The sequence below is a fragment of the Labeo rohita genome, chromosome 14 (assembly GCF_022985175.1).
Source record: "Labeo rohita strain BAU-BD-2019 chromosome 14, IGBB_LRoh.1.0, whole genome shotgun sequence".
Classification (NCBI taxonomy): domain Eukaryota; kingdom Metazoa; phylum Chordata; class Actinopteri; order Cypriniformes; family Cyprinidae; genus Labeo; species Labeo rohita.
The window spans coordinates 26038871-26064889 of NC_066882.1; the positions used below are offsets into that span (position 1 = coordinate 26038871).

The window sequence follows — 26019 nt, forward strand, 5'->3', positions numbered from 1 at the left end:
GAAAAAAATGCAACTTTGTGCACTTATGTAAAATGTTTCAGGCCATAGAGCGATACATGGTCAAGTACTTTATTCACAATACTTTTTCTTAAAAAACTCTTTTTTTAATATACAACACAATCTGACAAGACAATTTTGTTTACAACTAGATTCAGCCCTCGATGAGCAAGCAGGCAGAAGGAAATCAAACCAGACATTGAATGACAAAGACATACAATGCCTAGCAGAACCATACGGGAGAGATGAAGAGGCCAATTAAATAGAAAAACAAAATCATAAAAACTAAGACAAAAGGGAAAGAGGCATCAGAGCAGACAGTCACCCAGCTGATCCTCACATGCATGCAGACGGACCTCTGCTTCACGCCGTCATCCTGAAAAACACGTGTGTCCCTGGTCCTGAAGAGAGATGTGGCATGAAAACCAAAGGCGGCAGACGTCCTGAACCTTCACCGCTCTATTTCCTGTCATTTCGGCGAGAGGTTGCTACCGTCCGAGTCCCTTTCTCTCGCAAAGTCTCATTCACGTGTCCTTCACCCGTACGTCACTCCTAAAGTCCCAGCTTCAGTGATCCCCGTGTGGATATGAGCTATTAGTAGTGCAGATTTTCTGGTTATTTGAGCAGCAGTGATAGTAAAGATACGGTTTGAAGCTATTGAACGTCTGTGTGTGTGATTGTGCTTGTCTTTTCCCCATTAGATAAAGCAGAACAGTGCTGAAACCCAATGGTGTGAGTGTTTGAATCTTTAGTGTGGGTTGTGTATGTGTGTGTCTGTGTGTTTGGCAAAAGCATGAATCTGTGTATGTTTTTGTGTAAGTTCATAGTCAGAGAAGAGGAGTCGGATCCCTAGGCACCATTCTGTGACGGACACGGCCAACAACCAATCAGCTCTCAGCTCTCCCAGGACACACTGGCACATAAAAGAGGCACCTGAATGGATGAGACAGACATAGGAGTGAGAGAGACAAGCATTCAAAAATTCAAAAGAACGAAGAATAAGTTGCAACTATAATAACCACTACAATATGAACAAGTGAAAAATGCTTTCATATTTAGTATTTTATTATTTTAAAATCACATAATTTAATAATATAATGACTAGAGTATGAATGTAAATGGTATTATAGACAAGAACACTTTAAACAAATACATTTTCAAAACTAAAAAACAAAAATGAAACAAAAATATAGAAAAAAATATTTAATGAACAAATACATGAAAATAATAAACACTACAAATGAAAAATGTTTTCTTATTTAATATTTTTAAGGCTTGAACATTATACAAAATAGCATGTATAAAATAAAGACAATAAACTATAATAAACTAAAATATGAAGGAAATAGAATTCTAGACAAAAATATATTTTTTTCAAACCCAATAAATAAAATAATCACAATAATGAAGAAACATGAGACAGAACTATAGACATATTTAATTAACAAATAGATTAAAAATAAACTACCAACAAAAATTTGTATTTTTGTATTTAATATTATATGGTTTTAAAATAAATAATATAGATATAAATTAATATAATATAAAATAACTATAATAAACACCAGAAAACTATTTAATAAATGAATTTTTAAAACTATAAAAAAAAAATTGTAAATATAATAACCACTACAATATGAACAAAAAAGAAACTAAAGAAAAGTATTTCATGAACTCATAAATAAAAAAAAAAACTACCAAACTACTTTATAAAATAAAATAAACTACCAAAGTACTAAAATGAAATATTTGTATTTAATATTTTGTGGTTTTAAAATAAATATAAATTAATATAATATAAAATAAAACGATAACTTTAATAAACACTAAAAAACTAAATAGAATTTTAGATAAACAATTTGAATAAATGCACGAAAAATAAATTGTAAATATAATAACCACTACAATATAAACACAAATGAAACAACTACTACAGAAAAGTACTAATGTACAAATAAATTAAACTACCAACGAAAATTATCTTTGTATTTGATATTTTATGGTTTTAACATAAATAATATAATATAAATATAAATTAATATAATGTAAAAAAAAAATATATATATATATATATATAATAAACTCTAGAAAACTAAACAAAATACTATTTTAATAAATGCATTCTTAAAATTATGAAAAATAAATAGAAATAAATATAATAACCCCTGCAATATGAAAGAAAACGTATTTACAAAACTAAAGAAAAATGTTTAATGAACACAAATTAAAAATAAACTACCAACAAAAAAGATCTTTGTATTTAATATTGTGATTTTAACATAAATATAAATGAATATAATAAAAATTTAAAAGACAGCTATAATAAACACTAGAAAACTAAACATAATTTTAGACAAAACTATTTTAATAAATGCATGAAAAATAAATTGTAAATATAATAACCACTACAATAAGAACAAAAATGAAACAAAACAACTAAATAACAGTATTTAATTACCAAATACATTAAAAATAAACTATCAACAAAATTACCTTCATATTTAATACTTTGTGGTTTTAACATAAATATAAATTAATATAATAAAACAATAACTACAATGAACACTAAATACTAAATAGAATTTTAAGCAAAAAACTATTTTAATAAATGCATTTTAAAATATATGAAAAATAAATTGTAAATATAATAACCACTACAATATAAACACAAATGACACTGAACAACTAAAGTATTTAACATACAAATAATTGAAAATTATTTTTGTATTTAATATTTTATGGTTTTAACATTAATAAAATAAATATAACGTAACATAATATAAAATAAAAAGATAACTATAATAAACACTAAATAGTTTTAGAAAAAAAACTACCACTACAATATGAACAAAATGAAACTCAACAACTTAAGGGCTTTCTGACAAACATGTAAAACCACCAAACACAGTTAAAGCTTAACTAAACCAAAAACGATAAAACGTAATGAAATACATATCTGGCAAATGATTGAAAACTCTGGGCTATGTGTGTACCTGCTATCTGGAGACATATGTATATGTCCGTGAGGGCGATCGCCTCTCCGGCTGGCCATTGGTGGAGACATTCAGGAAGTCCCATATAAGGATTGTGTCGTCATGGGAACTGCTAATAATCTGGAACTCATCAAACTGCAGTCGGAACACACGCCCAGAATGCTCCTGCGAGAGGTTACCATGACAACACACACTTAAAAGAGCATGAAAACATACAGTAACGCACACGTAAACACTCCAGAGCTCTGTCAGAAACCGTGAGCACGGTGTTGAGGAGTAAACGCAGCAACGCTACTGACGTACCTACATTTTTCAGCAGGGTATTAATTGCTCAGCTGTTGAAATAATCATTCAGTTAACTTACACGGAAATGAATGCAAAAAAAAAAAAAATCATAATTCTCAAATCAGCAGTCATCTAGTGCTGGGGAAACAACTTTGAAGCAAGTTTGTCAAAGTGTAGGCTACTAGAAATACTAGTATTAAAAGCACAGGGAGTTAAGGGAATATAGTGATGAGCAGACTGAACTGGTGAACTGACTCTTTTTGAAATGTTTTTTTTTTAAACAAACTGATTGACTAAAAGAATCAGATTCCTAGCTATACTATTTAATATTTAATAGTACACAGTACATAGTTTAATAGTCTTTTAGTGAATCGGTTTGCTTGAAAATTTGTTTAATAGCAGCTAGAAATTCTAATCTTTTAGTGAATCAGTTTGTTTCAAAGTTTTGTTTAATAGTACAGCTAATTCTTTTAATTAATCAATTCGTTTCACATTTTGTTTAACAGTTTAGCTAGGAATCTAATTCTATTAGTGAATCAGTGTGGGGAATCACATCCTTTTAGTGAACTGATTCATTTCAAAGTTTGTTTAACAGTTTAGCTATGAAACTAATTCTTTTTGTGAATCAGTTTGGGAATCAAATTCTTTCAGTGAATCAATTTGTTTCAAAGTTTGTTTAATAAAACAGCCAGAAATCAGATTCATTTAGTGAATCTTTTTGGGAAACCAATTCTTTTAGTGAATTAATTGTTTCAAAGTTTGTTTAACAGTATTGCTAGGAATCTGATTCTTTTAGTGAATCAGTTTGGGAATCAAATTATTTTAGTGAATCAGTTTGGGAATCAAATTATTTTAATTAATTTGTTTCACAGTTTGTTTAACAGTTTAGCTAGGAATCAAATTCTTTAGTGAATCAGTTTGGGAAATCAAATTCTTTTAGTGAACTGATTCATTTCAAAGTTCGTTTAACAGTTTAGCTAGGAATCTAATTCTTTTAGTGAATCAGTTTGGGATTTGAATTCTTTCAGTGAATCCATTTGTTTCAAAGTTTGTTTAATAGAACAGCCAGAAATCAGATTCATTTAGTGAATCTGTTTGGAAATCCAATTCAGTAAATCTGTTTGTTTTAAAGTTTGTTTAACAGTATATCTAGGAATCTGATTCTCTTAGTGAATCAGTTTGGGAAACCAATTCTTTTATTGAATTAATTGTTTAAAAGTTTGTTTAAAAGTATCACTAGGAATCTCATTCTTGTAGTGAATCAGTTTGGGAATCAAATTATTTTAGTGAATCAGTTTGGGAATCAAATTATTTTAATTAATTTGTTTCACAGTTTGTTTAACAGTATCGCTAAAAATACGATTCTTTTAGTGAATCAGTTTGGGAATCAAATTATTTTAATTAATCAGTTTGTTTCACAGTTTGTTTAACAGTTTAGCTAGGAATCTAATTATTTTAGTGAATCAGTTTGGGGAATCATATTCTTTTAGTGAACTGATTCATTTCAAAGTTTGTTTAAAGTTTGTTGTGAATCAGTTTGGAAAACCAATTCTTTTAATGAATTGATTTGTTTCAAAGTTTCACTAGGAATCTGATTATTTTAGTGAATCAGTTTGGGAATTGAATTATTTTAGTGAATCAGTTTGGGAATCAAATTCTTTTAAATAATTAATTTGTTACACAGTTTGTTTAACAGTTTAGCTAGGAATCTGATTCTTTTATTGAATTAGTTTGGGAATCTAAGTCTTTTAGACAATCCATTTGTTTTAAAGTGTGTTTAATAGTACAGCAAGGAAACAGATTCACTTAGTGAATCTGTTTTGGAATCCAATTCTTTTAGTAAATTTGTTTGAAAGTTTGTTTAACAGTATATCTAGGAATCTGATTATCTTGGTGAATCAGTTTGGGAAACCAATTCTTATAGTGAATCAATTTGTTTCAAAGTTTGTTTAACAGTATCACTAGGAATCTGATTATTTTAGTGAATCAGTTTGGGAATCAAATTATTTTAGTGAATCAGTTTGGGAATCAAATTCTTTTAAATAATTTGTTACACAGTTTGTTTAACAGTTTAGCTAGGAATTAAATTATTTTAGTGAATCGGTTTGGGAATCGCATTCTTTTAGAGAATCAGTTTGAGAATCAAATTCTTTTAATTAATTTGTTACACAGTTTGTTTAACAGTTTAGCTAGGAATCTGATTATTTTAGTGAATCAGTTTGGGAATCAAATTATTTTAGTGAATTGATTCATTTCAAAGTTTGTTTAACAGTTTAGCTAGGAATCAAATTATTTTAGTAAATTCAGTTTGGGAATCGAATTCTCTTAGATAATCCGTTTGTTTCAAAGTTTGTTTAACAGTACAGCTAGGAATCAGTTTCTTTTAGTGAATCAGTTTGTTTTAAAAATTTGTTTAATAGTACAGCCAGGAATCTGATTCATTTAGTGAATCAGTTTGGGAATCCAATTCTTTCAGTGAATCAATTTGTTTCAAAGTTTGTTTAACAGTATACATAGGAATGTAGTTATTTTAGTGAATCAGTTCGTTTTAAAATGTGTTTAATAGTACATCTAGAAATCTAATTCTTTTAGTAGATCTATTTATTTTAACATTTGCTTAATAGTATAACTAGGAATGTAATTCTTTTAGTGAAGCAGTTGTTTCAATAAAGCATTTCAACAAAAACTAATTAACTAATTCGCTTGATTTAAGTCATCACATTCCTTTATGTCTGTGTGTTACTAACACTAGTATTTCTGGTACTGGTCTGTTTCTTGGCAAACTGGCTTTAAAGAAGGGACTGCTTATTTGAGAAATATGACTTACATTTAACATATATTTCTAAATAGGTTAACTAAATTATTATTTCAAACTGTCTGAGGTAACTGCAGGATAAATAAACCTTCAGTGACCTCTTGTGGTTGTTAAATTTGAATCATGTGAATGTGACACCAAAAAAAAATCATTAACAGGTATAAAATTTAAAAAAAAATAAAAATAAAAAATACAAATTACAAAACAAATGGCATTATTTTATTCACACGCACCACGAGTGTACGCAGACATAACGTGCTGGCGGGGGCCCGAGGATCCAGAGCTGCCTGTAAATCCCACACTTTAATTTTCCTGCAGATGAACAGAGAGAATGTGAGGGTGAGTTATGGCTGCTCGATATTAACCAGTTTGACAAATGAACAGCCTGTCAGAAACAGATGGTGCTATGACTGAGTGTGTGTGTTTATTCACCCATCATATGCTCCGCTCACGATCCTCTTGTTGTCGAATCTGATGCAGCGCACGAGCTCCTCATGACCCTCCAGCACACGCAGACAAGCCCCGCACTCAATGTCCCACAGCCTGACCACACACACACATATAACTATGTTAAAGATTTGAGAGCTTTTATAGACCATTTACAGGGTTAGTTCAAATTTTAATCGTCATCATTTACTCATTCCAAACCTGCATGACTTTCTTTCTTCGGTGGAAAACCAAAAATCTGATAGGTTTTATAGAGCGTTTAAAGTCTTAGTCCACCTAGAAACGTAAATTCTGTCATTACTTACTCATTCCAAACCAGCATGACTTCTTTCTTCAGTGGAAAACAAAAAATTAAGACTGCAGAATGAGGAGTCAAGGACAAAAAAAGCATCATAAAAATCCTAACAGTAGTCTATACAACTTGTACACAATATTTTAAGCCTTCTGAATGCTTATGATAGTTTTGTGCGAGGAAAACACTTCGATTTAAACAATTCTTACTGAAAAATGAAGAAAAGAGGAAGTCAAAAATGACTTCTCACAAAGCTTTTGTATGACTTCAGAATCTTGTTTTATAATGCAAGTCACACAGCCTGTCATAAATACTTTTATGATGCTTTTTTGTCATTTTTGGAGTGTAAACATCCTTAGTTACCATAAAAGGTACTCTTTATATATTTCCTCTTGTTTGTAAATTCTTAAAAATACAGTACTGTTCAAAAGTTTGGGGTCAACAAGATTTTTAGCTAATAAGAAAATAATTTAATTAGTTAAATTTTTATTCAGGAAAGATGCGTTAAATTGATTAAAAAAAAAAAAAGTTTAGCTTAGCATCACAGAAATAAATTACATTTTACAATGTTTACACAGAAAACATATTTTAAATTTTAAAAATATTTCATAATATTACTGTTTATACTTTTGTTTTATTAAATGAAGCCTTGGTGTGCAGAAAAGACTTCTTTAAAGAATGTAAAAAATAAAGAAAAAGAGAATAAAAAAAGAAATGTACCAAATTAAATGTTAAATATATTATTATAAACACTAAAATATGGAAATTTCTTCAATCAATACATATTGTTCTTATTTTTACATTTCACATTATATAGATAAAGAAATTAAAGAAATTCAAATATAAAGAAATTAAATGTGTACTGATAAATTCTTACAGTTTTTACTGCATTTATCAGTAAATACATAATAAATAAAACATATCTAAAAATTAATAAATAAACTAAAAATAACAATTACATAAAAACAAATAATTAAATTTTAAAAACCTGATTGTGTTGTCCGAGGACCCGCTGACCACGAGTCTGTCTCTGTACTGAAGGCAGGCGATTCCGCGCTTGTGACCATTAAGTGTCCGTACAAACTCACACGTGCTTGTGCTCCACACCTGCAAATATATGCAGAATCCTTCAACTACATCCTCACTATCATGCAACAGCTGCCAATCACCCATCACTAAAGCCCCGCCCACCCACTGACCACTCCCAACCACTCCCACCTACTCACTTTTATGGTTCTGTCTCCAGACGCAGACACAATGTATTTATCGTCAAAGTCCACCACGTTGACGGCAGCACGGTGACCCACGAGCACGCGGCGCAGGCTGATGTCGGTTGCGGACGCCATGTCCCACACGGCGATGGAGCGATCTTTCGAACACGTCACCATGAGACCGTTACAGAAGCGCAGGTGGAGAACCGCCTCGTTGTGATGGATCAGAGTGTTGAGAACCTCACCAGAAACAACATCCCACACCCTGCGAGAGGCAGAGAAAAAATATTTCAGATTATTACACATTATACAGGAAACATGAGCTTGTACACAACTACCGTAAACGGAGGTTTTTATGGCTCTTTAACTAAAACTAATACTGAAACCATTACATAAAAGGATTTTTCTTACCTGAAAAAAATAGTTTTCTAGTTTAACTTGATGTCAGGGTTGCCAAGATCGCGGATTTCCCGCGGAATTCGGCTACTTTTAAACTGTTGCCACGGGTTGATTTCTCCCCCCCATGGGTTACTGGTTTATATTTTAAAATGTAATTTATTCCTGTGATCAAAGCTGAATTTTCAGCATCATTACTCCAGTCTTCAGTGTCACATGATCCTTCAGAAATCACTCTAATGTGCTGATTTGCTGCTCAAGTAACATTTTTTTTTTTTTTTTTAAATAGCAGATCAGAATATTAGAATGATTTCTGAAGGATCACGTGACTAATGATGCTAAAAATTTAGCATTAAAATAACAGGAATAAATTACTTTTTAAAATATATTCAAATAGAAAATAGTTATCTTAAATAGTAAAAATATTTCCAAATTTTACAGTTTTTGCTGTACTTTGGATCAAATAAATGCAGGCTTGGTGAGCAGAAGAGACATAAAAAAATTATAGTTAAAAAAAAAAATCACTGGTAGTGTAAAAATCAATAACAATATAGACATATTTAAGTAAAAAAAAATAATAATAATAATAATAATAATAAATAAACGCAAAAAGAAAATCTGAAAAATAAAGAACTAATTAAAAATATCAATGAAAATAATAATAGTATCTCAGTGGCACAAAAACAAGTATAAGGTCCCTTCTAGCTAAAGAAAAATTATGGATCTGAACATAGCTATAACATGTGTACTGATTAAATAAATGATGTTTATAATAAAATATTTAACATTAAATTTGAAAAATTTCTCACTGACACAAAAGTTTGGGATCAGTACGTTTTTTTTTTTCCAGGTTTTTTCCAGGTTCTCTTCTGCTCATCATTTATTTGATCAAAAATACAATACAAACAGTAATATTGTGAAATATAATTACAATTTCAAATAACTGTTTTCTATTTGAATATATTTTAAAACATAATTTATTCCTATGATCAAAGCTGTATTTTCAGCATCATTACTCCAATATCACATGATCCTTCAGAATTTAATTTTTCAGGATTCTATAATTAACAGAATAGAAAAGAACAGCATCTGATACAGAAATCTTTTGTAACATCTTAAATATGTTTTTTGATACTTCTGATCAATTTAATGCATCTTTTTTTGACATTTTGGTGGCACAGAATTTCCTTAAAAACAAAAAGGGTTGAAGAAATAATAAATTTAAGTAAAAATAAATCTAAACTACTTTTACAGCAATTCAGGTACTAAATATCTTCTGTAATAACTGCTATGCTCTTTTGGCATAGCTGTTATTAAAACAAACTAAGTTGGAGGAAAAACCCTAGTGGCATAAATTAACAAGCGCAGCAGGTGCAAAACACGGATGGACCGTAAATTACATGTGAACGACCTCACCAGCAGCTGAAACATCCTGCTCGAGTTGAACGTGGCCAACTGATGTGTTAATGCTCTTTAAACAGGATCACATTACAAAGCCGCTTCCTTCTCCAGGTGTTAAACGTCCGGCCGTTTGCGCTTCCACTCGGAGTGACGTAAACCTGATTTATGCAGCTGTACAGCTCGTTCCCGCAAACTCACACAGGTGAGAGAAACATACACATACTCGCACTGGAAAAGGTGACGGAACTCCTGCCGGAGCTTTAAATGCTTTTAGGGAAGTGAGCTCATTGTCTCCATAGAGATTCTTCAGCCGGAGGCAGCATGTGTGTGAAACATTTCAAACTAATTATGTAATATAGTTTTGCAGCATATTATATGTTTATTTTGCTTCTTACGAATTCCCATACCTTTTATAGCTGTTCAGGGTTAAAGGATAAAGATTTTTAGAAGTCATTTTAAAGATCAAAAATACAGAAAAAGGTAATATTATGATATATTATTGCAATTTAACAGTTTTCCCATTTTAATATATTTTAAAATATAATTTATTTCTGTGTTGCAAAGCTGAATTTTCAGCATCATTACTCCAGTCTTTAGTGTCACATGATCCTTCAGAAATCATTCTGATATGCTGATTTATTATCAATGTTGGAAACAGTTATGCTGCTTAATATTTTTTTGGAACCTGTGATACTTTTTTCAGGATTCTTTGATAAATAAAACACTAAAAAAACAGCATTTATTCAAAATATAAGTATTTTCTAACAATATAAGACTTTACTGTCACTTTTATCAATTTAACACATCCTTGCTGAAAAAAGTATTAATTTATTTCAAAAAAAGAAAGACAGAAAAAAATGACCCAAACTTTGTTTTTCATTTTGTAATGTATATTGTTACAAAAGATTTCTATTTTAAATAAACACTGTTCTTTTTAACATTTTATTCATCAAAGAATAACGAAAAAGTATCAGTTTTCAGAAAAAATATTAAGCAGCACAACTGTTTCCAGCATTGATAATAAATCAGCATATCAGAATGATTTCTGAAGGATCATGTGACACTGAAGACTGAAGAAATGATGCTGAAAATTCAGCTTTGCATCACAGGGATGAATTCCATTTTAAAGTATATTAAAATAGAAAACTAGGGCTGTCAAACGATTAATCGCATACAAAATAAAAGTTTGCATTTGCCTAATATATGTGTGTACTGTGTGTAATTATTATGTTAAATGAAATAAAAATTATAGGTTTAAGGCTTTTTTAATATATTTATTTATTTTACCGTTTTTTGAAGTGCTAAAATACTTTAAAAGTACTTTTTTTTTTAAGTATTAAAATAACAAACTTAAAAACTATATAGAATTTTTAGGTAATACATACAATTAGTAATACAAACAAAAACTATAATATCAATGTACTCATTTTAATTTCAATTTTTTGTTTTAGTTATTTTAGTACATCAGGTTCAATTAAATTAAAATAAGAAATGTTTTTATGCAGTTTATTTCAGTTAATATTTTTTCACAAGTAAAGTTTTTTTTTTTTAATGGTTTTAATTTAACTATAATAGCCCTGTCTTTCAGCAGTACCAGAAATGCTTCAAAAATCAATTTAATATGCTTATTTGCTGCTCAAAAAAGATTTCTAATTATTATCAATGATAACATTTTTGTGAAAACCATGCTACATTTTATTTTTCAGGATTCTCTGATACACAGAAAGTTCAAAAGAACTTTTTTCAAATTGGATTTTTTTTTGTAACATTATAAATGTCTTTACTGTCACTTCTGATTAATTTAATGCATCCTTGATGAATAAATGTATTCATTTCTTTCAAGAAAGCAATTCTGCACTGTCAGCAATTCTGTCACTGTAATATTAGTGTGTAAGTACCTGACAGTAGAATCGGAGGAGCCCGTCACTATGACTCTTTCATCGTACTGCAGGCACAGAACCGAACCAGTGTGACCCGTCAAGACCTTCAGACACTCCAGAGACTGTTTGTCCCAGATCTGACAGAGAGAATGTGATGATCAGCACAGCAGACAGAATGACAGATAGACAAAACGACAGACAGACAGACAGACAGATAGGTACTTTGATGGAGTTGTCTCGCAGGCCACTGATGATCTTGTCGTCGTCGTACTGAAGGCAGTAAACACCTTTACTGTTCTCTGACCGGCACTGAATCCGCTGAAGATTGTGACGTCCACAGCGCCAGTTCGCTTCAATAGTCTAAACAAACAAAACAAGGAAAGAGGAGACTGAATGAACGGGTGAATGGATGCATGAAAAAAGTAATCGGATGAATGAGATAGCAAAAGGACAGATTTATGAATAGATGGATTCTCACCTCAATGTCCTGTATAATTTTGGGATAGAGTGAATGGTAGTATGAATTGGGCGGAACCTCGTTTGTTCGGTTCTTAAATAAATATTTCTCCCTGAGGACAAAAACAAGAAAAAGGCCAATCAGATACAAGCAAAGGATAAACAACCAAAATGATTCTGAACTGGTTATGATGATTCATCACGAGCATGTGCATGGCATGATTTTATTTCAATTACTATTGTTATGAGTTTGTGTTATTCTGCCCTCTGCTGTTCTTTGTGTACTTGCTTGCTTTTCAGATGGGTGCCCCCCAGATAATTCACCGGACGCGGTGATTGGTTCGTCTCATCAACCAATCAGAATAAAAGGACCACCCCAAACACCTTTCAGATGCCTTTCGTGCCACCGCGTGTATCTTTGTGTTGCGTCTCCGTTTTTCAATTCGATCTTTGTGTATTTGAGTATCCTGCCAGAGAGAACGGTTTTGTCTTGTTGTTGATGTGACTTAAGCCTGTTTCGAATACGAATGTAGATTGTGTATCGGATTTGTTAGTCATCGATTTTTAAATATATATTACTCTTTGTAAATAGCACTTTCAACATCAACTCAAGGGTTGTAGGAGGTTTGACGCCATTTCTTTTGCTGTACATATTTTGCACTCTGTTTTTGGTTTAGGGTTTAGTTAGGGAAGGATTGTGTATTTTATTTTATTTTCTTTTGACTCAGGAATTTAGTTTATCTAAAACGAAGTCTATTTTGTTTATTATTTTGGCATGGTCAACCTCTGAAGCTGGAACCCTTATATTTTGCCCAGAAATAAAAAGAGAATACGTTTTCCAAATCTCTCTGGTTGTGACACTCGTTTTTTTGTTACGACACAGACCCCTAGACGGTCGTAACACTATTTAACAGTTTTACACTTATTTATATATATATATATATATATATATATATATAATTATAATTCAAATTAATGTTTATAAATAATATTTATTTCATGTGCAGTAACTAAAAAAAAAAAAAAATATATATATAATAATAATAATAATAATAATAATAATAATAATAATAATAATAATAATAATATATATATATATATATATATATATATATATATATATATTTATTTATATTTAATGGTTTTGTTTTAGTAGTTGATGATAATCCAGTGTGGTAATGGTAACCATGGTATAGGTAGATAATAAATGATCAATTAATATTCACAGCACATATTTTACACACAAACACACACTTAAAATAATATATATATTATTATATCAATAACTTCACAGGATTGATGTGCCTTGTGATTAATCACAATCATCACATGAATGTCTGGGTTAGTCAGCACCAACTATGATTCACACCGAAGCACACGGTGCTATTATTTCAGGCATGTGATCGAATTTGCATTTAATAACAATGAGTTTCTGAAGCCAAAAATAACAAACACTGTTCTGACTGAAAGATGACAGATTACACGTCATATAGGAATAACCGACAACAAACTGATGAATTATTGATGCACACCTGAAGTGCAAAGGTGGCTGTGTATTTATTTTCCATACTTGACTCATTTTTAATTTTATTATTACTCTACCTATACAATGATTACCAAGCAGGATTATTATCATCATTAACTAAAATAAAAACTATAACAAAACATATTCATTACCTGAAATGTAATAAACATTATTTGAAATAAAATAAAATATTTTTAAAAATCATATTTTTTTTACAGCTATTTGCCAAGGCAACATTTCTCATTTTCTGTTAGCTTAAAGCAGGGGTGTCACACTCCAGTCCTGGAGGGCCGCAGCCCTGCAGAGTTTAGATGCAACCTTAATTATACACACCTGATCCAACTAATCAAGTCCTTCAGGCTTGAAGGAGAAGTCCACTTCCACAACAACAACTCACAAAAAATTTACTCACCCCCTTGTCATCCAAGATGTTCATGTCTTTCTGTCTTTAGTCGTAAAGAAATTATGGTTTTTGAGGAAAACATTTCAGGATTTTTCTCCATATAATGGACTTCACTGGTGCCCCGATTTTGAACTTTCAAAATGTAGTTTAAATGCAGCTTCAAAGGGCTCTAAACATTCCCAGCCGAGGAAGAAAGGTCTTATCTAGCGAAACGATCGTATACTTTTTAAGCATAAAAGCTTGTGTAGCACAGGCTCTGGGATGCACGTTCACAATGCTACGAATTAGTAATGGGTCGTTCTTGAACGATTCTTTTATTTTGAACGAATCTTCAATGTGACTCGGACTAACGAGTCGTCTCGGGGAGTGATTCGTTCAGTCGCGCATGTGCAACATCCTATTAGGTTCTGTACTGGAATTAGTTCACCTGTCACCTTCAGGTTTTTCGAGTCGTTCGTTCATCTTATGGGGCTGTCAAGTGAAGAACGAAAGACTCAAACCCAAAAACTTGTCAGATAAGAGGTGAGGTGAGCTAATCATAGACTAAAGACCCAGGCAAACAATTAATCTTTTCTGTTTCTTATAGCATTATAGTTTTGTCTTGTTTGTAGTGTGATCAACGTTTGTGTAAGCAGTAGATGTGTTAGGGAAGTAACACGTAACATTTTAATTATATTTTGCTAAAATGAACGAAATGACTCAAAAAAGATTCGTTCATTTTGCTGAATGAGACTCAAAGGTCCGAGTCAGTAAAATGATCCGAACTTCCCATCACTACTACGAATCATGTCCAAGTTCATCGTCTGTGTACTCCGGCTAAAAAAGGTAGAGAATGGCGAAAAACTCCATCTTATTTTCTCCTACAACTTCAGAATCGTCCGACACATTGTACCTTTTTGTTTGTAAACAGCATTTGATTTACTTGCACTTTCTTAGTCTTTGTGCATTCGCTTTGTAAACACTGGGTCTGTAGTTCCACCTACGTTCTGCGTGACCTTTTGACGTGATTCAATAGTAAGTAGCGTCGTGAACGCATCCCAGAGCCTGTGCTACATGAGCTTTTGTGCTTATAAAGTAGATATATATAAAGAAGTTTAGAGTCCTTTGAAGATGCATTTAAACTACATTTTGGCAGTTCAAAATGGGGCACCAATGAAGTCCATTATATGGAGAAAAATCCTAAAATGTTTTCCTCAAAAAACATAATTTCTTTACAACTGAAGACAGAAAGACATGAACATCTTGGATGACAAGGGGGTGAGTACATTATCTGTGAATTGTTGTTCTGGAAGCGGACTTTTCCTTTAATTGAAAACTGCATAGTATGTGTGTTGTAGCAAGGTTGGAACAAAACTCTGCAGGGCCTCCAGAAATTGAGTTTGACACCCCTGGCTTAAAGGGAGAGTTTACCGATTCTGTCAGTAATTATTAACCCTCACGTTATTCCAAACCCATAAGCCCTTTGTTTATTTTCAGAAAACAAATTAAGATAAATTAAGACAAATTACGCTTCATAAAATTACAGTTGAACCATGTCACATGGACTATTTTAACAATGTCCTTACTACCTTTTTGGGTCTTGAAAGTGTCAGTTGCATTGCTGTCTATGCAGGGTCGGACAGCTGTGTTCAGAAGATGAACAAAGGTCTTACGGGTTTGAAACAACATGAGGGTGAGTAATTAAAGACAGAATTTTCATTTTTGATTGAACTTTTTTTTTTTTTTTTTTAATCTTTTTAAATTAAAATTCCAAAATAAATAAAACTTAAAAACTATGTAGACATTAAAAAACAGTTTGTCACCTGAAATATAATGTTCTTGTTGAGAACATCACTAATAATTACGTACTTGTCTTGAACACCACCAAGCGTTTAAAAAAAAGACTGCACAGTTTTACACGTTTGTTCAGTGAAGCAAAGCAAATAAGTGTCTGTGTGTTTTTACCACTGATGGCGCTCTGAAAGGCCTTTCCACAGTGGGTCTGTGCGCACCATCCTCTCAATCAGCTTTTTCCAGAGCATCCCGTCTGAAATGACCCGCTGCCATTCTCGACAGACCAGCTCAGCAGAGCACAGAGAACGAGCGTCGAGAAACGAGAGGATGTTCTCTGCTATGTGATCCAGACCCTGAGCTACAAACAGAGAGATTCAGTGAGATTCAGTGCAAATACTGACATTCACATAGCACCTGATGCATACTGCAAACAAAAACATTATTTGAGGCACTTAGAAAAAAAAAAACTGAATAAGATTTTATATTTCATGACATGATACCGTTGCAGTCACTAGTTTACATATACCTTGCAGAATCTGCAAGACGTTATGGTTGGTTTAACACTCATTATCAGCAATTTTAAGATTTACCCTCCACTAAACATTGCATAAAAAACAAGCATACAAACAAACTGATGTAGTGAAAGTGATGTAAGTAGGCGGCTCTGGCCATGTGCCGACACTCACATTTCTGACTCTGCTAATGCATGTGCTGGAGTAGGAGGATTTGAGGTACGTGCGCTTATGTGTGAGTTAGTTACCTGGCAACGCAGTGATGAAGTCTCTCTGTAACATGGGTTTAAGGTACGAGTTTATATGGCCGTGCTGGTAGTGACACATGCGTGAGATCAGATGCTCCACAAACTCCACCTGATCTGATTCTGACCACTGATCAAACAGCTGGATGCACAGATCTTTCTCCTTGTCGAAGTTCCCCTGGGACGTCCTCTTCCTCGAACCCGCCACTGAACCATTCCCGAACTGGACAAAAAAAACGATTAAAAAACTTTTTATTTCAGTTAGTTGCCAAGGCAACCTTTTTTAAAAACATTTTTTAAAACATTTAACCCAAAAGAACTCAACTAAAAGTAAAAAAAGAAAACAATGAATTAAAATAAAACAAACATGCATGTGTGTGTGTATATATATATATATATATATATTTTTTTTTTTTAAATGTATATTTATACATTTATAAAATACATATATATGTATTTTTATGTATATTTATATTTAGTTTAACTATAAGTACTAAAATAGCTAAAACAGAAAAAATAAGCTAATAAAAACTAGAGACATATTTTTTAAATATTAATAAAAATGACAATAACAGCTAAATTGTTAAAACTTCAACTAAAACTAAAAAGAACACACAAAATATTAAAAAAAAAAAAAAAAAAAAAACCATGAAAGTAAAATAACACTGCTACTTGGTCAACTAGTAAAACTAGTTGTGTAAGCACCAAGTTATTTAAAAGTATATAATACATTTTAAAAATGCATTGCATGTTTTCATTTTGTTTGTTTTTTTGCTCCCACTCGCTGTAGTGGAGCGGTAACGTAACATTCGTGTAAACAGTTTCAGCATTTCAGAAATAAAAGTCTATTTTTAAACTGCACACAGACTACAGTGAAGCACAACATTTACCGTATTTTGCTTCTGAATTGATTTCTTCTTATAAACTCAGAGGGTAATTAAATGACCACATGACCTTGGCAGGCAATTCAGCTGGAAATTTTTATTTTTATGGATTCAGATGGGAATGTAAATATCTCTTTTTCACACACACCTTGAACACTGTTGTCTTCTTTGGTGAGACGTCACCTGTGTTATTCTGTGACTCCATCACCGTCATGCCCTATAGAGAGACACACAAGAGAGCAACAGGTGTTAAACATGTGTCTGACTGAGTGACAGATAAAGAATCAGTCTAAATGGTGCATTCTGAGTAAAACATTGTAAAAAAAAAAAAAAAAAAAAGGAGCAGTTTAACATGCACATGGAGAGGGCAAACACCAACAAACAGATTCAGCTCTGTGAGAACAAACTTTAAATCTTCTGTCAGTTCCACTGCAGCTTTCACAAAAAGAAAATATATGTGGGGTGGGAGGAGCTTAAGGACAAGTGGGAGGAGTTTCATTTACAGCTGAACTGTTGCTTTAAATCGATTGGTCAGCTTGGCGTGTTTAAACAGTCTTAATCACACAAAGGGTTAAAAACACACAATTACATGCATGTGCAGATTTGACAAAGCAAACAGTGAAACACAAAGATAAAGACAGAACGCTGAATTGATGAAACCTGCCGTAAATACACATGGTGCACTAATATCCCACCTTAAACACATGTACTGTGGCTTGAGTGAATTCATTTACACATATAAATGAAACTTTTTGAAATAGAACAAAATATTAAAGTAAGTGTCTGTATCCGTGAGTGTCAAATGCAGAAGCATCTTTTTCAACTTATGTTAACTTTATTTTTGAAGTTTACATGTCTTTAATTCAGCTGGTATTTTGGTGAATTTAATGGATGTATAAAATCAAGTTCACACAAATGTAGAACCCACATTAACTAGCAACATCACCCACTAACTAACCACAAACAAACAATACTGACTGTCAATTTCAATACTATGAGCTGTCAGCTGATTTCAATAAAGTTTGGCAATAGAATGTTGCAAAGATCACAATTTTAGTTGTACTGAACCATTTTATCTACATTTAGTTAAAATAAACACCTCTCTCACTTCATCTGCATCCCAGGTTTATTTTTCACTGAGGTCAGCACAATGTATTATGGGACTGGAACAAGAGCAATCACTACTAAAAGCCTGGAATTATTAATACTATAAAAACAGCAATATAGACCAATTTGGAGTAGACGTCACAGTTATGTCACTTGCAGCCGAGCGTGCATAGTGGTTGCAGAAAAACACTGGTAACAAGTGGAGGTAAACGGGTAAAATCCATGGAATGAGAGAGAAAAACAATTTTTGTGCCTTTTGATGTCAAAATTGGAATGCAAACCATTTTTATAGAATACTGTTATCAAAGACGCCATTTGAAGTCAAACGCATATGTTTAAACGGACATGCTATGGATGAAAACTGCTATGATTACTCTACTTTTAAAGCATAAATTTGATTTAAACAATACATAATATTCACATATGCTGTTTATAGGGGACGTATTGTATTAACCCCTCAGTTACAGCTTCAAATATTATTTAAACTTATTACTTATATTTAAATAACATTTATTTATTTTTTTTTTTTTTTCTTGCAAATGCAAGTTATCTCCTATTTTGGACTCTCTAACTCGATTTAACTCAAAAACAGTGAGTGTGTCAATTCTGAGGGGAAAAAAGGCAGAAGTGTGGGATATAAACTACTCTGAGAGAAGAAAAGAGAGAATGACAAGTTGTTTTTCCTTATTAGAATTGAGATATAATCTAGGAATTGCAAGAATAAAGTCAGAATTTTGAAATATAACATCAGATTTACCTTTTTTTTTATTATTTTATTCCACAGCTCCATAGATTACCACTTGAAAACCATCATTTTCTGTCACCAGACAGGCTCCTCCCACAAAAAATACATATCTGTAAGACTATCCCAATATCTAACGTCAATTTTTTAGAATAACAGTGCTTATCGCTGAGTGACAAGCTCTTGTATTATGTGGAGAACATTTTAAAAATTACATCTAAATCAATATAATCTACAATTTTTTTTTAATTTAACTATTTTGTACCATATCCATGTAATTCTCTAGCCGTAAAGGCGATCTCACCAGGGTTTTCTGCAACCATGATGCGCGCGCATCCCGAACGTTTACAAACCGATAATTACAATGCAAAATAAGTATTTTCTATGTCAATAAATTATAAAATGTATTTCATTCCTGTGGTGCAAAGCTGAATTTTAAATATCATTACTCCAGTCTTCAGTGTCACATGATCCTTCAGAAATCATTCTAATATGCTGATTTGCTGCTCAAGAAATATTTCTGATTATTATCAGTGGTGAAAACATTTATGCTGCGTCATATTTTTGTAGAAACCCTGATAAATCTTATTGTTCTAGGTTATTTAATAAACATATTATAGCATTTATTTGAAACAGAAAACCTTCGATCAATTTCATGTGTCCTCACTTTCTTTAAATAAAATGGTACTGGCCCTAAATATTGTCGGGTCACTTTAGTATTGATTAAAATTGGATTGTCCCTTTTGTTCAAATTTTAATATAAGTGTGTGTTTCACAAAGAAAAAAGTTCAGATATGAGATATGAGGTGAGACTAAAGCAGACACAGACAGGCAAGCAGAAAGAAAAACAGAGATAGAGGGTGGCAACAAACAACCACTCTGCTCTTCAGCATTTCCTCCTCTATTTTCTTATACAGACTGAATTACAGTGCAGTAAACTTAGACATCTACAAATTTAAAAATCAGCCTTATATGTCAGTCAATCACATCTAGAGACAAAAAGCCAAACACACAGACACACAACCAGTGCATGAGACGGACGGACGGACAGGAGGAGTGGAGAGGAGAGAAGAGAAGAGCAGAACCTGGTTGTGGGCCCGGGAGGACGGGAGGCTCTGCAGGCATCTGAGAGCACACAGACTCTCTGCCACCGACGAACAACCCAGCCAGACAGAACGAGGCAAAGAACACTGTGAGAGAGAGAGAGAGAGAGAGAGAGAGAGAAAACAGGAGGAAAAACAGAAAGAGAAAAAGATAAAGAGAACAAACAAAGACCAAGAGAAGAAAGTCAGAATGAAAGAACAGCAAACCAAGGAGGAAAAGAATGAAAGGCAGAAAGAAAAGAACAAGCAATACAAAGGGTAAGACAGAAAGAATAAACATATTGACGAACACAGAAAATAAGGAATAAGCAAACAAACAGGAAAGAATAAACAACAAGAAAGAAAGAAAGAAAGCAGCATGCAAATAACGAAAGTGGCGTGAGGGTCGAACAAGTGAAACAGTGTGAAAAAGAGAAAAGAGTAGAGTCAGTGAGGAAAGTGAGGGGAAAAAACAGTATTAGAGCAACAGTGAGCAACACACACACACGCACACACTCCTGCAGACAGTGTTTTACACAGACCAACAAACACAATTATGAGTAGACAGAGCGAGAAAGAAGGAGTGGCCTAATAAGCTCCTCCCCTTCTGCACTCCATTACAATTTGTGACCTTGGACCACAAAACCAGTCATAAGTAGTAGGGATGGGCGATATGGGCTTAAAAATTTATCATGATACTTCCTGGTAGTTATTGCGATAATGATATCAATGACGATAATTCAAGGAAATCCTGTTTCTTTAGAGAAAAGCATGATTTTTCCTATTTTTACCCAAAATAGGGTGTTGTGAGCATTACTGAGTACACATGTAATGTAATGACTGTTAAATTCACTGGAATGTGAATTAAATTGCACTTTCTCTACTGGAAGCTCCTAATATTAAGACGAAACACACTTAGTAATAAAGCTCTTTCTGATTTGGAAGCCGGAGGGCGCCCTTGCGCAGAAACTCCACATGTGCCTTACAGCAAAAGTAGGAGTACTGACGACGCTTCAGGAATCTCTAAACCGGTTATCGCTGTAGCTGAATAAAATGCAGATAGAGGAATTTTAACTGAGGAAGCTTAAAAACAATAAACATACAATTGCTACAATATATGGTTTGTCTGTGTTCTTCAAGCAATCTTGTTTTTTTGTTTTTTTTTTTTATAAGGATAAAGTACATTTATAACGCAATGCTAATCAACATAGCTTTTATAATACTATAAAATAGTATGATTTCAGTCTCATTCTGTGATATGAAACCACGGACGATTTTCAAAAGGTTATTTTTAAACACTTGACAATGTTTTAAAGTTAATTTTGGAGGAAAACATGCCAATAATCGACATCTTTGTTGGACAACAGGTTTGTAAACAGGCTCAAACACATGCAAAACTGCATCAGTACAGTTAATATTATCCAAGGCTCAGACCGATTTTTATAGCACTGCACAGTTTTGACCAAACCAGTTCCAGATTGAAGCTCCTCATTTAATGATACGCACACACAAATATATCAACAATTAGACTTTATTGTTATTATCACAGGAAGACTAATTCTTATCGTGGGGAAATATTTTACCGGTATATCGCAAATGATACGATATCGCCCATCCCTAATAAGTAGCACAGGTATATTTGTGTTTTGTTTTGTTTTTTTCGTTTTTTTTTTGGCACCCTCAGATTCTAGATTTTTAAAATTTTTGCATCTTGGCCAAATATTGTCCTATCCTAACACACCATACATCAATGGAAAGCTTATTTATTCTGATTGCAGATGATGTATAAATCTCAATTGCAAAAAAATTGACCCTTACGACTGGTTTTGTGGTCCAGGGTAACGTGAGCTAGTTAAGAATATGGAACACAAACTTTACACACTTGAGACATTCATGCACTAGCGTTGCGCTGTGTGTTTGTGCATGACACTCAATGAAGTCAAATTTAAAAATGGTATATTATTTATTTATTTAGTTAGTTTTTGTTTTTTTAATTTAAATGACTCTATTAATTATTAATATATATATTATGTGTATTTTCTTATTTCATATACTTAATTATTTAAATTGATGTTATTATTTAAATATACAAAAAAAATTTAGCTAGTGTAATAAAATTATTTAAGGTTTATTTAAGGTTATTTAAACCTTTAGAATTTGAACAGTAAATTATTTTATTTTTTTAATAATTAGTTCTATTATGATTAATGAAACATTAAATTAATTATAAATATATTATTTGTAATGTACTTTGATCCATTTATCAGCATACACATACACAATATTAATTTTAATTAATATATATACATTGAGCTAATTTCATAAAATTGTTTATTAAAACCTTAAACGGAAAGCGCACCTAAAAATTTAAATTCTGTCATCCTTTATTTACCTTCAAGGTGTTCATGTGTGCATTTCTTTGTTGAACACAGAATATATTTTGAATAATAGGTAACCAAACAGTTGCTGGTCTCCACTGACTTCAGTAGTGTGATAAAAATGCTGATCTGAATCTCTTTGGTTACCCACATCCTTTAAAATATTTTCTTTTGTGTTCACCAGAAGAAAGAAACTCATACAGGACAACAACAAATGCTGATGATTTTCATTTTTGTGTAAACTATCCTTTTAAATTGTAAGACGTGTTTTACTATCTTACTACTCCTCACACTAATATTAACCATTCAACAGACCTGCATTTGAAACCACTAATAAAAGAACAAACTCCAAATCCCAATGAAAACAAACCAGGCGCTGTGTCTCCAGGCAGCTGGCCTTTAACAGAGAGGCTGTTGTTAAACTCAACCTAACATGACCCCAGATGAAGACTAGCATAATCACGACAGATCTAGAGAGACTCAACCGGTTACACCCTGGTGTTCATCGTTTACACTAAGATTAAACTATGCATGACTTACTAGGGCACAGATGTGTAGAAAATAATAGCGCATGTGGCAGTTTAGTAAATGTGAATAACATTAACATTACTAATTAGTCATTTAATAGATGTTTTTATGCAATGTGGACAATGTCATAAGCATGAATAGACTTTGTAACACATGATGCATGTAGACAGTACATAATATAAGTAAATACAGACTTCAATAAACACAAAGATTGTCATAAATGAAGCACATATGTGACTCCGGACCATCATAAGTAGCATGGGTATATTTGTAGCAATAGCCTACAATACATTGTATGGGCCAAAATGATCTTTTTTTTTTTTTTCGGTGCCGAAAATCATTAGGATGTTAAGTAAAGATCATGTTCCATGAAGATATTTTGTATTTGTATTTTTGGATTTTGAATATGCACTGCTAAAAACTTCATTTGGGCAACTTTAAAAGTTTTCTCAATATATTGATTTTTTTTTTTTTGTTTGCACCTCTAATTCAAATAGTCGTATCGCAGCCAAATATTGTCCTAACAAACTGTATGTCAATGGAAAGCTTATTTATTCGGCTTCCCACTGCCATCAGACTGTATAACTCCTCCCTCAGTCACTTACCCTCACAGTAATCCGTGCAACAGTTTGTTGCTTTTGCTGTATATTTATCATGGGTTAAAACTATCAGTGTGTGGAAGACTGTGTGTATTACTTTGCTAGGATGTGTAACAGTCTACTATGTGTAATACTGTGCAATGTTCTTACCAGGTGCTAAAATATTATTATGTGCAATATTATTTGTTGTTCTCTAAATGGGTGCTAAATTACTTAATTATTTGCAATAACTTATGTGCAATAGTTTTCATGTGTAATATTACTATTTGGTCAATATTACTTTTTAGTATTGAATATTACTTAATAGTATTTAATTATTACTGATTTTCTAAAGTGCAATAATTTATTTTAAATTTTCACTTACGTTAGTAGTTTTTCACTCAGTTGCGTGACTTACAGATAGATAGATATTATATCAAGCATTTCTGTGTGTAGCATAGTTTGTTTATATTGTAGTTGTTTTCTTTCTATAGATGTTATTTAGATTTATTTTATTTTGTTTTATTTTAAATTGTTTTTGTGTTTCTGTGTTTTGTGTGTTGTGGTAGTCATCACATAAGCAATTTCCTGCGGGATCAATAAAGTTTTCTGATTCTGATTTCAGGTAATGTATAAATATCAATTTCAAAAAATTGACCCATATGACTAGTTTCGTGGTCCAGGGTCACATATACTGTATGCAATGATATCCAGGACATATAGAAGTGGTACTAAACACATATCAAACTGTTTACATAGTGAATAAAGGACATATATGTTGTGTAAGCTATATGAAGCGTATACAGATTCTAAACATTCAAATACAGCATATAGATGACGATATATCAAGCTGATTTTCACAGCCTCCAGGCAGCTATACATAAGCACATATGATCTGTACGTGATATATTAAATGCATATGGATGAACATTTACATTCAGATTTCACATACATCGTCTGAAGCACAAACAGACTGTCATATGTGAAGCACATGAATGAAATGTATGAAAAGTATATATATTTTAGATATGTAAAGCACATATGAACCACATATAGACTGTTTACTAAATTAAGATCATACAAACAATGTTATACAGAAAGCACTTATAGATTGTTTATATACGTTTATACAATGTGATATATGAAGCACATATAGACAGTTTATTGCATTAAGCTCATATAATCTATATGTGTTAATATATTTAGCACATATATACTATATGCGACATGAGGCACATAAATTATTTAAAATATATAACTCTATATAAGTGATAAAGCTCAAAAACAGCATGTGATATATGAAGCGCATATACTGTTTAACATATAAACCACATGTATTAAGTGAATATAGGCAATATGTGATAGATCCGACACATATGTGAATAGCACGTATATTAATATATGAAACGCGTACAGACTGTTTAATAATGAATCACATATTGTTTACTATATGAAGCGAACATAAAGTGTATGCTATATAACTAGCCTATACATCGTTTTATATATATAAGAGATAGAGAGCATATGTATGTGATATATAAGTCACCTCTAGACTGTATACAACAGATCAAGTCCGTATGTATATGACCCATAAAGCGCATAACGACTATGATATATGACGCGCGCAGTGGCGCAGCGGTGCCGCAATGACCGTTCGGATCCTCCGGCGAACGCAAACGCTTCCTCGACATTCATACGCGATATACTCGTCGAATCGTGAGCGAAAAGTCGGTTTGACGACAAAACTCAAACCAATCATTATAGCGCAACATGATAACAGCCGAATGTTTCATATCGATTCGGGCCGCCGCTGTGTTTTTGTCCTCCTCCTTCTCTAGCCCGCGTTATACTGCATTACAACAAATATAAACATCCACACCAGCACGACCATCACATATTCAGACAGTGTCGTGTATGTTGTTCCGCACGTACCATCAGCTCTAGGGTTTTGTCATCCATGTCCGGATCCATATTATTGTTGTTCTGGTTGAATCCAACCGTGAAAATGGAAACCCGTCGGTGAACCCGAGCGAAAAGAGAAACAACAGACGCCTACAAAACATGGAGCCACACCGACATTACAGCATAA

General features: G+C 32.4%; 1 protein-coding gene across 2 annotated transcripts; it reads right to left on the reverse strand.

Moving 5' to 3' along the window:
* Positions 1 to 55: 55 nt before the first annotated feature.
* fbxw11a (F-box and WD repeat domain containing 11a) lies at positions 56 to 26019 on the reverse strand. 2 transcript variants are annotated; one of them, XM_051127352.1, is made up of 14 exons: positions 25863 to 25982; positions 20450 to 20554; positions 17664 to 17732; positions 16635 to 16854; positions 16046 to 16232; positions 12196 to 12286; positions 11940 to 12077; positions 11736 to 11854; positions 8056 to 8305; positions 7818 to 7936; positions 6523 to 6633; positions 6324 to 6402; positions 2991 to 3155; positions 56 to 930 (listed from the first exon to the last, which is right to left on the reverse strand). In XM_051127352.1, the coding sequence occupies exons 1-13, from the start codon at positions 25899 to 25901 to the stop codon at positions 2994 to 2996; spliced, it is 1689 nt and encodes a 562-aa protein (XP_050983309.1). In that variant the 5' UTR covers positions 25902 to 25982; the 3' UTR covers positions 56 to 930; positions 2991 to 2993. The 2 variants fall into 2 exon arrangements, with proteins under 2 accessions (XP_050983309.1, XP_050983310.1); XM_051127353.1 differs by lacking the exon at positions 20450 to 20554 and having other exon boundaries at positions 25863 to 26019.